Here is a 17,967-nt window from a genome sequence, read left to right as displayed (position 1 = left end):
TTCATGCCCTCTTATCACACAGGAAGTGTTAGAATAATTGTTTGTAAGTTATCACAAAAAACTTTGTGTTGAAATGAGTTCCAGGCAAGAAGACAAAAGCTGTCTTTGAAACCTACCAAGAAGAAGGCTCGTAAAACTCCACTGTGTAAGGGGGAGAGCCACATGAAGGGATTTCTGTTTTCTCTCATGTATGGTAATCAACAGAAAGATATTGGTCAGGATCTGCCCAATTTCCAGACGAACTCTTTTTGAACTATTTTACAAACTCTTTTTGAACTATTTTATGGAACTCTTTTTGAACTATTTACAAACTCTTTTTGAACTGACCTTTCCTGTGAATTGTTTACAGCCTTTTCTGTGAACTTTTTGCGACCTTTGTCCTTTGGAAACAAAAACTAAATAAAAGAAGGAGGCATACAATCTTTTGGCAGAGCGTGCCCTGGCGTGTCTCCTCAATTGAGTCCAAATTGAATTCTGTCTCTGTTTAATTATTTGCCTCTTGTCTTGTTTAATAAATGTCATCAGTGTTTGAACCTGACAGGAAGCACCCGCCAGGTGTACATCTCATTTTACTACCGTACTTACTACTCTGACGTAAGACAACCAGAAGCCCCATACTACGGAACTAAGACTATAGTGGCCATTAACAGTTAGATTCTACAGCAGGGGTGCCCAAAGTGTGGCACGGGGGCCATCTGTGGCCCGTGACTCGATTGTCATTGGCCCTAGGTACCTTACGAAAAACACCAGCCAAAATTGGGAAAACAGCAAGGAGAGAACCACTGGCATAACGTATTCAGATATTGAACATTACTGGCTCTCCGTTCTTCATCCAGCGGATGCGAGGTTCAGGTTTGCCCCTGGCTGAGCAGGACATGGTGTAGTCGCTGCCGAGATCTTTCTCCGTGCTGTGGATGCGCTCCACCCACTCAGGAAAAGCTGGAAAATGGCATCACATGAGTGACAAGAAGTTGTAAAACAGCAGACGCTTGAAAACAACTGAGAGTGGATTACCTTCGACGGACAAAAGTGCGCTGTGGTAGTCCTTTCCCTTGGAGTTGACCGCCTCACATTGATATGGACCGCCGTCCTCTACCTGCACGTTGTACAGGTGCAGGTGCGCCTCAGATGTCCGCACATCATGGTTGGGGGGCAGGTCGCCGTCCAACTTCTTCCAGCGGATCTTTGGCACAGGACTGAATAAGACAAAAGGATTTCATATTGTATGCATTAGTCAGGCAAAAAACATGCTTAGAAGATGCTAGAACCCTCACATCAAGCCAGATCTTACATACAGTAAGAAGGCCCCATTCATCACGATTTACCTAACACAGGGGTCCACCAACCTTTTTGAAAGCAAGAGCTACTTCTTGGGTAGTGATTAATGCGAAGGGCTACCAGTTTGATACACACTTAATAAATTGCCAGAAATAGCCAATTGCTCATTTTACCTTTAACTCTATGTTATTATTAATAATTAATGATATTTACACTTAATTGAACGGTTTAAAAGAAGACAAAACACGAAAAAAATGACAATTACATTTTGAAACATAGTTTATCTTCAATTTCGACTCTTTAAAATTCAAAATTCAACCGAAAAAAAGAAGAGAAAAACTAGCTAATTCCAATCTTTTTGAAAAAATTAAAAAAATAATTTATGGAACATCATAAGTAATTTTTCCTGATTAAGATTAATTTTGAATTTTGATGACATGTTTTAAATAGGTTAAAATCCAATCTGCACTTTGTTAGAATATATAACAATTGGACCAAGCTATATTTCTAACAAAGACAAATCATTATTTCTTCTAGATTTTCCAGAACAAAAATTTTAAAAGAAATTCAAAAGACTTTGAAATAAGATTTAAATTTGATTCTACAGATTTTTCTAGATTTGCCAAAATAATTTTTTTGAATTTTAATCATAATAAGTTTGAAGAAATATTTTACAAATATTCTTTGTCTAAAAAACAGAAGCTAAAATGAAGAATTAAATTAAAATGTATTTATTATTCTTTACAATAAAAAAAATTGTTTACTTGAACATTGATTTAAATTGTCAGGAAAGAAGAGGAAGGAATTTAAAAGGTAAATGTGTTTAAAAATCCTAAAATAATTTTTAAGATTGTATTTTTTCTCTAAAATTGTCTTTCTGAAAGTTATAAGAAGCAAAGTAAAAAATTAATGAATTTATTTAAACAAGTGAAGACCAAGTCTTTAAAATATTTTCTTGGATTTTCAAATTCTATTTGAGTTTTGTCTCTCTTAGAATTAAAAATGTCGAGCAAAGCGAGACCAGCTTGCTAGTAAATAAATACAATTTAAAAAATAGAGTCAGCTCACTGGTAAGTGCTGCTATTTGAGCTATTTTTAGAACAGGCCAGCGGGCTACTCATCTGGTCCTTACGGGCTACCTGGTGCCCGCGGGCACCGCGTTGGTGACCCCTGACCTAACACATGAAATGTGACAAGGTTTGATGCACTTTAGCCGTCCAGATGGCAGTAGAGTGTTTAATATCTGAAAATGTGTTTTGTGGCAATTCCACTTTTGACGGACCAACATATATATTTGTAAATGCTTCTAAATATTAAAAAGGAACAAAAAGCTGGTTACATGGAACATTTCAACAATATTGGCTCCAAATGTGTCTGAATGGTCAGGTGGCCCCCCAAGATGTGTCATTCTGTTGACATCGAAGCTTTGGAGAGGTCATTGTAAAACGTTTAAAAGTCGTCCTTGTATTGTTTTTAGTAGTTGTCATTTATGTTCTCCCATGTATGTTTGAAGGTGTCAAATGAAGGACTACAGATGAGCTCATTGAAGCCTTGTGACTAATGTGACTTGTCAACTGTCCATAAACTAATTAAGAATAAAACACATTTAGGGCCAAAATGAACTTGTTCATAAGTCCCTCCGCCTTCGCTAAAGGCCCAATTCCATCAAAAGGACCCTCCCAAGACAAGAAGTGTCACTTACTTTCCCAATGCGAAGCATTCCAAAGTGATGTTTTGCCCCACTAGAGTTGTTGTGTCTGGGAACTTGACTCGGAGGTCAGCCGGGTACTTCTTATTGGGACCTGTGACAACAAACATTATCCAATGATCAATGTCAAGACACCAGACATGTATAAGGGCGTGGCCTATGTGACATCAACATACAATTTGCATATTTTTATTTTATTTTTTATTTATTATTTTTTTTAATGTCCTGCCCAGCTTCTCGGGCAAATCATATAGCAGATGTAGATGCCCATATCGGCTGTTCAGATTTACTTTACAAAAGAGAAGTGTAGGATACTTCTCTTGTTGCCTTACTTGTATTTTGACTTCATTAAATGTATTTATATTATCATTTGGTGCAGCCGGGCCGGAGCAGGAGGGGATAGAAAGAGAGAAAAAGGAAGACAGAGGGGGGAATTGTGGGGACAAGAGGGGGATTAGACAGAGAGACAAAAACAACAACAGCAAACACAACAACAACAACAACAACAGAGCAACATCAGCAAATACGACATGTACAAATATGATGGTAAAAGTAATAGCAAATAAGCAGTTAGCGAAAATTAAAAAAAAAAAATACAGAAATGACAATGAGCATTATTACACTAAAAATGGAGCAATATGAATACCAATAGAAATAGTGCTATTGATAATAAACAATACCAGTACTTTACCTTTATTATCAACAATACAATTGTTCAAATGCAACAATACATATACGTAATGATAACTTGAGATACGAAAGAATGCAGAAAAATGGAGGGGAAGAAAGAGAAGCAACCTTAACCTTGTAGATTGTTATAGTAACAATAGGTTAAGCTTTGTCAGTATAATTTGCATAATTGCTGACGATGCATACATATTAATGCTAAAACTAACATACATTTGAAAATAAGTCTGTTATTAATAATCAGTATTAACATTGTTGCTGTATTGTTATCATTGTTATTGTACAGTGGAAGTGGCAGCTGCTGGTCTTTCAAGTACTCCTCTAACAGTACAGTCTCCAATAACAGATCAAAGATAATCATGCTAGATTTGACCAAAAAAATCAGATAAATATCAACAAGACCAACGGAATGAAAGTTGAAAAATGATTTGGCAGCGTTTTATATTTCTGACTGGCTCATTTTGCTGTCAATCAAAAAGGTTCAGCCCAGACTGTTCATCCAATCATCATGCGACCTTTTCCATCACTCGTGTTCATTCACTCAGCGTCCGTGGGCGGGACAGAGTTCAGCATTTATCCAATGATTGTGGAGTTTGGCTGCAGCGCTGTGCGATTCTAAAGCAGGGCTCTGCAACCTGCGGCTCTGGAGCCTAATCCATCCATCCATCCATCTTCAACCGCTTATCCGGAAACGGGTCGCGGGGACAACAGCTCCAGCAGACTTCCCTCTCCAGAGCAACATTTGCGACTTCCTCCTGGGGAATCCCGAAGCGTTCCCAGACCAGAGAGGAGATGTAATCCCCCCATCTGGTCCTTGGCCTGCCGCGGGGTCTCCTCCCAGTGGGACGTGCAACAAGGACCTCCCTAGGGAGACGCTCGTGAGGCATCCCCAGGAGATGCCCGAACCACCTAAGCCAGACCTGGGCATTCTGCGGCCCGCGGGCCGCATCCGGCCCTTTGTGCGTCCCTGTCCGGCCCGCGTGAGGCCAATTATAAATTACAAAATACATTTTAAAAAGTATCTATGTCGAGTGTGCAATACAACGGTGCTGCTTTTGTTTTGAAAATCGTTATTTGTATTACTTCCGTGTGGACGTATGCGTGTGCGTGGTTGTGAGTGAATGTGAACAGCTGCAATTACAAAATAAAGTTGAAAAAACATCTATGTCCTGTGCGCAATACAACAGTGCTGCTTTTATTTTGAAAAGTATTATTTATGGGCGTGTGTCCGTGTGTAACCTGCGAGTGAAGGTGCACATGCAGCGACAAGTGATGCACGGTTTATACCCGAGACGCTAAAATGAGAAAAGTTGATGAGGAATGCCGTGTTTTCAACAAGACATGGACTGCAAAGCAACGTCCCCTCTAAGGTGCGTGCCTGCGCAATTGCGCACTGCTCAAGCGTCCGCTGCGCGCAGCAAGTATATGCCGCGCACCATATCAAATCCCATCTGAATTCTAAACAAAATAAACATATTTATTCTATGGAATTTTGCAATGCAACTTTGAGTGACAGTGACAATAAGCGGCCCTAATGGTGTTCGTCAACACCGTTTACAACACCGTTCAATTGAACACCGTTCAATTATTGTAACGTCTATCGAGATGCTTCGAGGACAGGAATTATATCGATCACTTTATTGAGCAAAACTGTTTATATTCGGACATAACCACACCAAAAACATGAGTAAAACAATTCTATCTCGAAAAACTAGTCATTTTCTGCCGTACAAACCAGGCCAAAAGCAACTTGTCATCTGTCACCAACACGCATAGCACTAAACCACTGGTGCGTTTATGGCCACACAAAAAGTCGGACAACTCAAACACCACACAAAGTTACGCTATGACTCCTCAGTCATACGTGTGCTTATTTTACTGTCATTTATTATTAATGTTAATTTATTTATATTAGTCATGGAATGCTGTTACACACACTATGTTGAAGTATTACTATTATTATTAATTATTATTATTATTATTATTATTATTTATCTTACGGTATATATCAAAAATAATATTGAGCAAAATTTAATTGAAATATTGTCGATGTGGCCCTCCAGCAGTGCTCGGGTAGCTCATGCGGCCCCCGGTAAAAATTAATTGCCCACCCCTGACCTAAGCTGTCTCCTTTCCAAGCGAAAGAGCAGCGGCTCTACTCCGAGTCTCTCTCGGGTGACTGCACTTCTCACCCTATCTCTAAGGGAGATGCCAGCCACCCTTCTGAGGAAACTCATTTCGGCCGCTTGTATCCGCGATCTTATTCTTTCGGTCATTACCCACACTTCATGACCATAGGTGAGAGTAGGAATGTAGATAGCTCGGTAGACCGAGAGCTTTGCCTTCTGGCTCAGCTCTCGTTTGGTCACAACAGTGCGGCAGAGAGACTGCAATACTGCCCCAGCTGCTCCCATTCTCCGGCTGATTTCCTTCTCCATCTTTCCCTCACTCGACCCTAATGCGCCTCTTTTATCCCTCTGTTGGGGCCCCGACTACTTGATGCTTCTGCGTACTGTCGTCACTACGCTGACCCTGGAGGCACCGCCATCACTCTTTCAAAGTTCTGCACCAGCCACTCACTTCTAGTGTTTTCTGCTGAGTCACCATGACCATGACCCAGCAGGCACAAGACATTGATACAACGTTGGTTATACGTACATGTCCTTTAAAAGTGATTTTGAAACAACGTTGCAAAATAGTAGTGTTTGTAAATTGAGATGATGTCTAATGTTGGATCCAAGTTGTTGGTTGGGAAATGACCACATTTCAATGTCAAATCAACCCAACATTGATTAACTGTTGTCAAAAAGTATGTTGTATTTTTGTTGTAGAATATTGGTTTGGAAATGACCACATTTCAATGGTCAAATCAACATTACAACCTGACATTGAATAAACCTTGTTGTTACAACGTTATGTTTGACTTGCTCAACGTCAGGACCTAATTCAACAAGTACTCAACGTTGTTTCAACGTTATGTTTGACTTGCTCAACGTCAGGACCTAATTCAACAAGTACTCAACGTTGTTTCAACGTTATGTTTGACTTGCTCAACGTCAGGACCTAATTCAACAAGTACTCAACGTTGTTTCAACGTTATGCTTGACTTGCTCAACGTCAGGACCTAATTCAACAAGTACTCAACGTTGTTTCAACGTTATGTTTGACTTGCTCAACGTCAGGACCTAATTCAACAAGTACTCAACGTTGTTTCAACGTTATGTTTGACTTGCTCAACGTCAGGACCTAATTCAACAAGTACTCAACGTTGTTTCAACGTTATGTTTGACTTGCTCAACGTCAAGACCTAATTCAACAAGTACTCAACGTTGTTTCAACGTTATGTTTGACTTGCTCAACGTCAGGACCTAATTCAACAAGTACTCAACGTTGTTTCAACGTTATGTTTGACTTGCTCAACGTCAGGACCTAATTCAACAAGTACTCAACGTTGTTTCAACGTTATGTTCGACTTGCTCAATGTCAAGACCTAATTCAACAAGTACTCAACGTTGTTTCAACGTTATGTTTGACTTGCTCAACGTCAGGACCTAATTCAACAAGTACTCAACGTTGTTTCAACGTTATGTTTGACTTGCTCAACGTCAAGACCTAATTCAACAAGTACTCAACGTTGTTTCAACGTTATGTTTGACTTGCTCAACGTCAGGACCTAATTCAACAAGTACTCAACGTTGTTTCAACGTTATGTTTGACTTGCTCAACGTCAGGACCTAATTCAACAAGTACTCAACGTTGTTTCAACGTTATGTTTGACTTGCTCAACGTCAGGACCTAATTCAACAAGTACTCAACGTTGTTTCAACGTTATGTTTGACTTGCTCAACGTCAAGACCTAATTCAACAAGTACTCAACGTTGTTTCAACGTTATGTTTGACTTGCTCAACGTCAGGACCTAATTCAACAAGTACTCAACGTTGTTTCAACGTTATGTTTGACTTGCTCAACGTCAGGACCTAATTCAACAAGTACTCAACGTTGTTTCAACGTTATGCTTGACTTGCTCAACGTCAAGACCTAATTCAACAAGTACTCAACGTTGTTTCAACGTTATGTTTGACTTGCTCAATGTCAGGACCTAATTCAACAAGTACTCAACGTTGTTTCAACGTTATGTTCGACTTGCTCAACGTCAAGACCTAATTCAACAAGTACTCAACGTTGTTTCAACATTATGTTGGACTTGCTCAACGTCAGGACCTAATTCAACAAGTACTCAACGTTGTTTCAACGTTATGTTTGACTTGCTCGACATCAGGACCTAATTCAACAAGTACTCAACGTTGTTTCAACGTTATGTTTGACTTGCTCAACGTCAGGACCTAATTCAACAAGTACTCAACGTTGTTTCAACGTTATGTTCGACTTGCTCAACGTCAAGACCTAATTCAACAAGTACTCAACGTTGTTTCAACATTATGTTGGACTTGCTCAACGTCAGGACCTAATTCAACAAGTACTCAACGTTGTTTCAACGTTATATTTGACTTGCTCAACGTCAGGACCTAATTCAACAAGTACTCAACGTTGTTTCAACGTTATGTTTGACTTGCTCAACGTCAGGACCTAATTCAACAAGTACTCAACGTTGTTTCAACGTTATGTTTGACTTGCTCGACGTCAGGACCTAATTCAACAAGTACTCAACATTGTTTCAACGTTATGTTTGACTTGCTCGACGTCAGGACCTAATTCAACAAGTACTCAACGTTGTTTCAACGTTATGTTTGACTTGCTCGACGTCAGGACCTAATTCAACAAGTACTCAACGTTATGTTTGACTTGCTCAACGTCAGGACCTAATTCAACAAGTACTCAACGTTGTTTCAACGTTATGTTTGACTTGCTCACAGTGTTAGGACTAACGCGTTACTTTAGGCGGTAAATAGTAATCTAACGCATTATTTTTTATATTCAGTAACTCAGTTACCGTTACTACATGATGCGTTACTGCGTTATTTTACGTTATGTTTTATGTAGTATCGGCTAGAAACTGAGAGGATCTGAGTGTGTTTTGTTGCAGCGCTGCGCAAGAGGCGACAAGAAAGAGGCGCGCCGCGCGCTGTCTGTGTGTATGTGTGTGTGTGTGTGTGTGTGTGTGTGTGTGTGTGTGTGTGTGTGTGTGTGTGTGTGTGTGTGTGTGTGTGTGTGTGTGTGTGTGTGTGTGTGTGTGTGTGTGTGTGTGTGTGTGTGTGTGTGTGTGTGTGTGTGTGTGTGTGTGTGTGGGAGGGGGCGTGTCTGTGTTTACTAACAAGACATCATGGCGAAGCCCGAAGCCGAGTTTCTTAACATGGAGATATTCTCACTACTTTTCTTTTGTCGACCACAAAGAAAAGAACATTTTAGTTAAATGTAAGTTGTGTCTTGGATCAAAGATCCTATCTTAACAATTCAAATCTGCTGAAACAGCTACAAAAGCAACATGCTTCGACGAAGCTAGTAAAGAGAGACACACTTCACCTCCATTCGTAAACTTAAAGGACTATACGTTGCACCTCATCTCCTGTTATTACTTTACCAAAGCATTTTTCAACCCATCCTTCTGTACTGTTCCACATGTTTTTTCACTATGCTTTCTGTAACCAACCGGACCAAACTCACACGCATTACAAACATAGCAGCTAAAATCATCGGCCTACCCACACCCAACATTTCAGATTTAAACCACAGGTCCATCATTCGACTGGCAAACACGATAGTCCAGGATATCACTCACCCACTACACCAATACATCATCCCGCTACCATCAGGGCGCAGGTACAGAACCATCAAATTCCGGAGGGCCGGCCTCAGGAAAAGCCTTATCCCTGCAGCTATAGCCGCCATTAACAGCAGGCCCGGCCGACCTGTCTGACGAGCCTGTAAATGTGTTGGTCATGTATGATGTCTTTTTGTTATTTTTGTTTCGTGATGTGTAATGTCTATTGTTTAAATGTACAGCAGTGAAAATGAATTTCCCCAACGGGGACCAATAAAGAACCATGCGCTACAGTGACAGGTGGTCATTTGGGGGTGTATATAATGCACAAGTCAGAAAAGTAAGGTACTGACGTTCGCTGTGGGGCACCAGGGGGATGTAGTTGGAGAAGACGCTCTTGGAGATGGAGGAGCTGGATGCGATGCACGAGTAGTTGCCGCTGTCTGAGGCCTCCACCTTGGAGATGTAAAGGTTGCCCGTTATTTGCGAGACAAAGCGCCGGTTGTCCAGCAGGATGAAGATGGGGAACTCGTTGAGGATCCATCGGAATGACAGGTCGGCTGCAAGGGCACATAGGAAAAAAAGGTGTGTCAGTCAGCAGCTCAGACACCTAGCAAGCACTCCGCAAATAACTGCGGGGATGTGGACTGAATGGAAATGTGCAAATGCAGATTTAGCATTCATTTATTGACCTTTTGGATTAAAATGGTGTAATTCTCCTCTCCGGGGGTGGGATAATGGAGAGATGTCTGCTGGATTTGCATGTGTATAGCAGTGATGCTAATGCAGGATTTACAGTCAATCATTCAGCATTCAAACAACCAATATAAAGTGATTATGACACCGCAGATTAAAGATCCAAGCTTTTTACGCCAAAACCTTTCTCAACTAAAACTCATGACAGCGGTGCCTCAAATTACCAGCACAATGAGTTCCAGGAGTGAGCTGGTAACTCCAAACACTGGTATCTCTAATCCATTCCGCCCATTGAAATGAACTGAAATCAATTTAATCCACCACACTTTGAACATGTAACGTGCCTTTTCAAAATAAAATGCATCATAAATACGGTACTTTGATGAAGTCAATGTAATCATTTTGTAGTTAAAAGTTAAAGTTAAAGTACCAATGATTGTCACACACACACTAGGTGTGGTGAAATGTGTCCTCTGCATTTGACCCATCCCCTTGATCACCCCCTGGGAGGTGAGGGGAGCAGTGGGCAGCAGCGTAGCCGCGCCCGGGAATCATTTTTGGTGATTTAACCCCCAATTCCAACCCTTGATGCTGAGTGCCAAGCAGCGAGGTAATGCGTCCCATTTTTATAGTCTTTGGTATGACTCGGCCGGGTTTTGAACTCACAACCTACCCATCTCAGGGCGGACACTCTAACCACTAGGCCACTGAGTAGCTTGGGAAGCAGACTTTTTTGTCGTGTCAAAATAAGAACGAGGAAAACGCTCTTCATGTTGCAAATGGACGCGTTTGAGTGACGGACCGAAGAGGTCAGAGTCAACAACAAGCGATGTGTACGTATTTTCCGGACTATAGAACACACTGGTACAAGCTGCAACCTCTGAATTTTAGAAGAAAACAATTATTTTTCCATTCCTTAGCTGCCCCGGACTATAAGCCGCAGATATATACGTTCTGAAGTGAGTTATTCACACAGAAATATTTTGTAAATGTTTCCAAACAGTGCCTGTCACGCTGCAGTAAAACGGCGGATCAAACAAAACAGAAGTCATGGTCACGGAGCCACTAGATGCGCAAGCTAGCTCTCCAATCAGCTAAACAGACTCAATAACTCCACGAGGACGTTTTGGTCAATTGACGAAACTGAAAAAATACCAAAAAAAAATACTATTGTAAGTTAATAATACTAACACAGACACTTGTAAACATGTTAGCATATTAGCTAATGCTAATGACGCTAGCTCGATTACACATACATGAAAGCATTCCTACACACATGGGACGGTTTAGTAAGTATGAATTGTTTTAGTTGTGTCGTGAGACTTACAAACGTCGCTTAAAGTGATGAATGAAGAATCTGTGTGAGCAGACTAGAAGTTGAAAACAGGAAGCAGAAGTTCCGACTTGTGGGGCCTAAAACTAGGGGAGACAGAGCCTCTCTCTTGTTGGCCCCTCAAGTCAGAATGATGTTTTAAGTCGGGTCTTAAAAGCCACTTTTATTCTCTGGCTTTTAAATCGTCGTGAGTCTTGTGGTCCTCTTTGTCTTTTATTGTTTTATTCTATTTTATTGATGTCTTGTATTCTATTATTATTATTTGTTTCATTTTCAATGCTTGTAATTGGATTCATTTGTCTTGTGGTCCTCTTATTGTTTTATTCCATTATATTGATTTGTTTTTATTCTATTTTATTGAGGTCGTTTATTATTGTACTCTATTATTATTATTTGTTTGTTAACTTGTTTCTTTTTAAATGCTTGTAATTTGATGACTTGTATTGTTGTTTTTTGAATGTGCAGCCCTGTAGTTAATGTGCTGTAGAAGTAAAGCGTGAAATTGGCCCCTGGAACTCTCTGGACTTCCATCCTGCTCACCTGGATGATGCGGAGGAGGGGCGCAGAGAAGAACCGCCCCTTGACCTTCTTTGACGTGCACCGACTCTCTTTCCTCTGAAGAGAACAGGTCCAAATCTAATAAAGGAGTTGAAAAGGATGAGTTTTGATTCAAACAAGACGAAAGCATTGTCCGGAGAACCAGCGTCCTCTGCAGTGGACATTTGTCATCTCAAAGTGAGCCTGCTCTGTCAAACCCAGGCAGAAGATGCTGGTTCTGGGGGGAATAGAGAAGGTTCCATTACATCCAAACTGGACCGACGCCTCTTGACTGATGACCAGGCCGTACATGTTGCTGGCTAAGCAGGAATACTTCCCCTCGTGCTGGCTTTTAACGGGCTCCTTGATGATCAGGTTTCCTCCCGACAAAGCGTAGTGGGCGTGTTCGGCGCTGCTCGGGTCGATTTCTACGCCGTCCAGCGTCCATCTGAAGGGGAAAACATCTCCGGAGTTAATACATGAGTGGGTTCTAAAAGCACAATAATGATGTGCTAATGCAGGGAAGCATCAGAGATAAACATAAGTGCAATCTGATGATATTTAAAGCTGGCCTATTATGCAAATGTGACCTTTGAAGAATGTTCTAGCAAAAAGACGAGTGGTCCTCATTGTTGACTTGTGATGTTAACTAATATTCAAACCCCGTTTCCATATGAGTTGGGAAATGGTGTTAGATGTAAATATAAACGGAATACAATGATTTGCAAATCCTTTTCAAGCCATATTCAGTTGAATATGCTACAAAGACAACATATTTCATGTTTAAACTCATAAACTTTATTGTTATTTTTTTGCAAATAATAATGAACTTAGAATTTCATGGCTGCAACACGTGACAAAGTAGTTGGGAAAGGGCATGTTCACCACTGTGTTACATGGCCTTTCCTTTTAACAACACTCAGTAAATGTTTGGGAACTGAGGAGACACATTTTTGAAGTGGAATTCTTTCCCATTCTTGCTTGATGTACAGCTTAAGTTGTTCAACAGTCCGGGGGTCTCCCTTCTGCTATTTTAGGTGCCACACATTTTCAATGTCTGGACTACAGGCAGGCCAGTCTAGTACCCGCACTCTTTTACTATGAAGCCACGTTTATGTAACACGTGGCTTGGCATTGTCTTGCTGAAATAAGCAGGGGCGTCCATGGTAACGTTGCTTGGATGGCAGCATATGTTGCTCCAAAAGCTGTATGTACCTTTCAGCATTAATGGTGCCTTCACAGATGTGTAAGTTACCCATGTCTTGGCCACTAATACACCCCCATACCATCACACATGCTGCCTTTTACACTTTGCGCCTAGAACAATCCGGATGGTTCTTTTCTTCTTTGGTCCAGAGGACACGACGGCCACAGTTTCCAAAAACAATTTCTAATGTGGACTCGTCAGACCACAGAACACTTTTCCACTTTGTATCAGTCCATCTTAGATGAGCTCAGGCCCAGCGAAGCTGACGGCGTTTCTGGGTGTTGTTGATAAACGGTTTTGGCCTTGCATAGGAGAGTTTTAACTTGCACTTACAGATGTAGCGACCAACTGTAGTTACTGACAGTGGGTTTCTGAAGTGTTCCATGTGGTGATATCCTTTACACACACTTGTTGATGCAGTACAGCCTGAGGGATGGAAGGTCACGGGCTTAGCTGCTTACGTGCAGTGATTTCTCCACATTCTCTCAACCCTTTGATGATATTACGGAGCGTAGATGATGAAATCCCTAAATTCCTTGCAATAGCTGCTTGAGAAAGGTTGTTCTTAAACTGTTCAACAATTTGCTCAGGCATTTGTTGACAAAGTGGTGACCCTCGCCCCATCCTTGTTTGTGAATGACTGAGCATTTCATGGAATCTACTTTTATACCCAATCATGGCACCCACCTGTTCCCAATTAGCCTGTTCACCTGTGGGATGTTCCAAATAAGTGTTTGATGAGCATTCCTCAACTTTATCAGTATTTATTGCCACCTTTCCCAACTTCTTTGTCACGTGTTGCTGCCATCAAATTCTAAAGTTAATGATTATTTGCAAAAAAAAAAAATGTTCATGAGTTTGAACATGAAATATGTTGTCTTTGTAGCATATTCAACTGAATATGGTTTGAAAATGATTTGCAAATCATTGTATTCCGTTTATATTTGCATCTAACACCATTTCCCAACTCATATGGAAACAGGGTTTGTACATCATTGAGATTCTTCATAGTTGACTAGTGATGTTAACTAATATACATCATTGAGGTTCTTCAGCTGAAATCCGTCCACACTGAGACTGTTAATGCTTGTATTCGCAGCAGGTCGCCACGCTAACCTCCATTGAAAAAGAAGACTTCATGTTTGTGTTTGGCCTGGCTGAGAGAAGTATGGTGGGAAGTATACAGAAGGATTCACAAACAAATTAACAGTAGATGCTGTATATGACAACTTGGAATAATACATTAGCATGTAGCATCCTGCTGATTAGTGATATTAGCAGTGACAGGCAAGCTACTTGGAAAATGTAGTAAGCTAAGCTACAAGTTACTCTCCATTAAATGTAGCTAAGCTCCAAGTTACTCTCCATTAAATGTAGCTAAGCTACAAGTTACTCTCCATTAAATGTAGCTAAGCTACAATTTACTCTCCATTAAATGTAGCTAAGCTACAGGGGAAAATATCCCGGAGAATTGCAGCAAGCTACATCGAAGTTACAATTAGCAACATTAAAGGAACACTAAAGTAAAAAATCTCATCTGTGGGAGAGAATTTGTTTTTGAGTGGTCAGCTTGAAGCGTCCCTCTGTCTCGGACTCCCTCCTGGTCATGTGACTTGAGTGTCTGTTGTGATTGGATGACCCGCCTTATCTTGCCTCTGATTGGCCAGTTTCACCCTAACCTTAGCCAATTGTGACTCATCATAGGAACACCAAGCAATTATCATGGATGTTCTATTTTCTACCTTCTCCATATTGTTTTGGCCTGGAGTCACACTCCATGTTCTCTCTTTGGAGCTTTCATGTTAGCTACCTCGCTACATTTGTCTAAAAGTAGCTAAGCTACAGGAAAAGTTACTCATAAGAAAGTAGCTAAGCTACCGGAAAATGTAGTTAAGCTACATAGCTTAGCTACATGTAGCTAGTTACTGCCCACCATTACGGATAAAGTGCGCAGATGCAGGCTTTCTATGTTATGCTGTCATGCGTGGCAGACGGTCACATGACCCCCAGCATGGTTGAAACAGTCCTTCAGTGGCCATCTTTAGTCAGTACTGGTGTGAACATATGTTACTTGTATGCGGCAGGTGGAATGGCTCGTGCCCGACAGCTCATGGTGATCTTGTCCTCGGGCGACTCCTCGGGGTAGATGGTGTCCACCGGCTGCTCCTCAAAAACCGGCCCGTAACCCGTGGTTTCATCTGCAAAATGAGCACCAACATGGTAAACAACCACGACGTCAAACGTCAGGAGGACAAATACCAGCAAATACCACCAAAGTACTGAAAATATATACTATTTGCAGATGACACCAATATATTGTACAGTAATGATGACTAGAATGAATATGTTATCCTTATATTCATGTGCAACAGTTTTGTTCATAATTGAGTGTATTTATATCTCATTATGCAGTTTACAAAGTACAAATATGCTGTGAATCAATCCGTGCTGTTCCATGTCATTGAGTGCTGGGAGTAAGAAAAAGAAGAAGAAATATGAAAACAAAACAAACGGAGACAGCAATGACATTAAATAGTCACACTGCTTCATTTTCTAGGCCCCATTCAGTTCATGATAACTGCTGCTTTAATGTTAGGCTTAGCTTTCAGCAGATGTGCCATATTGTTCCTCCAGACAGCATTTGGTGACCTCCAACAACTAGACTATGGACTGAGTCACACTGAAGGCTACTGGAAAAACTGGAAAATTGATCTTGAAAGTCCTTAAAAAAGTGCTTGAATTTGGCCAGAAAAGGTGTACAAACCCTGATTAAGGCACGGGTGTCCAGTGTGTTTTTTACTGGCCCGCGACACATCTAAAGACCAAACAACCACACCCCGCAATAGAACACCACACAAAAAAACAAAAGCGCAAACTTCTGAGATGGGCAAGACGATCGTAAATGCTAATATTAGCATGCTAATTGATTGATTGATTGGTATGTTAGCATGCATCAAGTAGCAAGTTGTATGATTACAACTTTGAGGCGTTCGGCTGAAAAAAAGAGTTTAAAAAGTCTGCATGCTAATGTAAGTGATGAGGCTGAGACAGTCGATACTGAACTGATTGTGTGGCCGATACTACTCTCTTCTTGATATTGCATTGGGTTTCATTTCAATCGTTACATTTATTAATACTCATCAATTGAGACTTGCAAATATATTCTTATGTCAGCGAGCATGCTTGTCACATGACTCTGTCACGTGACTCTGTCACCAGGAAAGATGAGGTCACCTACCTAGGTTCCATTCTAGAGGCTAATCTTTCCTGTGATAAAATGGCAACCAAGGTAATCAAAAAAGTCAACCAACGAATTAGATTTCTCAATAAAATCTCCTCTCTGGTCAACAAAAGCACCATGAAGATTCTAGCGGGAACTCTCCTTCAACCCTTTTTGGATTACACTTGCACCTCCTGGTACCCTAGCACCTCCAAAACCCTCAAATCTAGACTCCAAACATCCCAGAACAAGCTAGTCAGATTACTTCTAGACCTCCACCCCAGATCCCACCTCACTCCTACCCACTTCTCTAAAGTAGGCTGGCTCAAGGTGGAGGACAGAGTAACACAACTTGCACTGAGCCTAGTCTATAAAATCCACTACACCTCCCTGATAGCGAAGTACATGTCAATCTACTTCCTTAACGTAAATGACCGCCATAACCACAACACCAGGGGGAGCTCCACTAACCACGTTAAACCCAGATTCCGAACTAACAAAGGTCTTAACTCATTCTCCTTCTATGCCACATCAATGTGGAATGCGCTCCCAACAGGTGTAAAAGAAAGGGCATCTCTATCCTCCTTCAAAACCGCACTAAAAGAACACCTCCAGGCAACTTCAACCCTTGACTAACACCCTCCCCCCTCCACATCCCACCTCCCCGGATTGTAAATAATCAAATGTATAAACTTGTTCTTATGCTTTCTGATCTCTCTATGTTCTCTGCTCGCTGTACATATCCTACCAAGTCAGTCCTACACTGTTTCAATGTCCATTTCTCGCTATATAAATACAAACCCTGTTTCCATATGAGTTGGGAAATGGTGTTAGATGTAAATATAAACGGAATACAATGATTTGCAAATCATTTTCAAGCCATATTCAGTTGAATATGCTACAAAGACAACATATTCCATGTTCAAACTCATAAACATATTTTTGTTGCAAATAATCATTAACTTTAGAATTTGATGGCAGCAACACGTGACAAAGAAGTTGGGAAAGGTGGCAATAAATACTGATAAAGTTGAGGAATGCTCATCAAACACTTATTTGGAACATCCCACAGGTGAACAGGCTAATTGGGAACAGGTGGGTGCCATGATTGGGTATAAAAGTAGATTCCATGAAATGCTCAGTCATTCACAAACAAGGATGGGGCGAGGGTCACCACTTTGTCAACAAATGCCTGAGCAAATTGTTGAACAGTTTAAGAACAACCTTTCTCAAGCAGCTATTGCAAGGAATTTAGGGATTTCACCATCTACGCTCCGTAATATCATCAAAGGGTTCAGAGAATGTGGAGAAATCACTGCACGTAAGCAGCTAAGCCCGTGACCTTCCATCCCTCAGGCTGTACTGCATCAACAAGTGTGTGTAAAGGATATCACCACATGGGCTCAGGAACACTTCAGAAACCCACTGTCAGTAACTACAGTTGGTCGCTACATCTGTAAGTGCAAGTTAAAACTCTCCTATGCAAGGCGAAAAGCGTTTATCAACAACACCCAGAAACGCCGTCGGCTTCGCTGGGCCTGAGCTCATCTAAGATGGACTGATACAAAGTGGAAAAGTGTT

The 17,967-nt window shown here is 41.0% G+C and overlaps 1 protein-coding gene across 1 annotated transcript in view; it reads right to left on the bottom strand.

Moving 5' to 3' along the window:
• LOC133658888 (contactin-1a-like) overlaps window positions 1-17,967 on the bottom strand; it is a 127,040-nt gene that overhangs the window by 39,801 nt on the left and 69,272 nt on the right. Inside the window, exons 3-9 of the mRNA XM_062061389.1 lie at window positions 15,238-15,364; window positions 12,226-12,407; window positions 11,963-12,058; window positions 9,747-9,953; window positions 2,981-3,080; window positions 1,015-1,196; window positions 815-939 (exon numbers count right to left, since the gene is read on the bottom strand). Coding sequence (XP_061917373.1) covers window positions 815-939; window positions 1,015-1,196; window positions 2,981-3,080; window positions 9,747-9,953; window positions 11,963-12,058; window positions 12,226-12,407; window positions 15,238-15,364 — 1,019 coding nt within the window. The remainder of the gene's footprint in view (window positions 1-814; window positions 940-1,014; window positions 1,197-2,980; window positions 3,081-9,746; window positions 9,954-11,962; window positions 12,059-12,225; window positions 12,408-15,237; window positions 15,365-17,967) is intronic.

This window comes from Entelurus aequoreus, linkage group LG10 (assembly GCF_033978785.1).
Source record: "Entelurus aequoreus isolate RoL-2023_Sb linkage group LG10, RoL_Eaeq_v1.1, whole genome shotgun sequence".
NCBI lineage: Eukaryota > Metazoa > Chordata > Actinopteri > Syngnathiformes > Syngnathidae > Entelurus > Entelurus aequoreus.
Note: the sequence above shows the minus strand (reverse complement) of the source record. Positions and strands in the feature narration are given on the sequence as shown.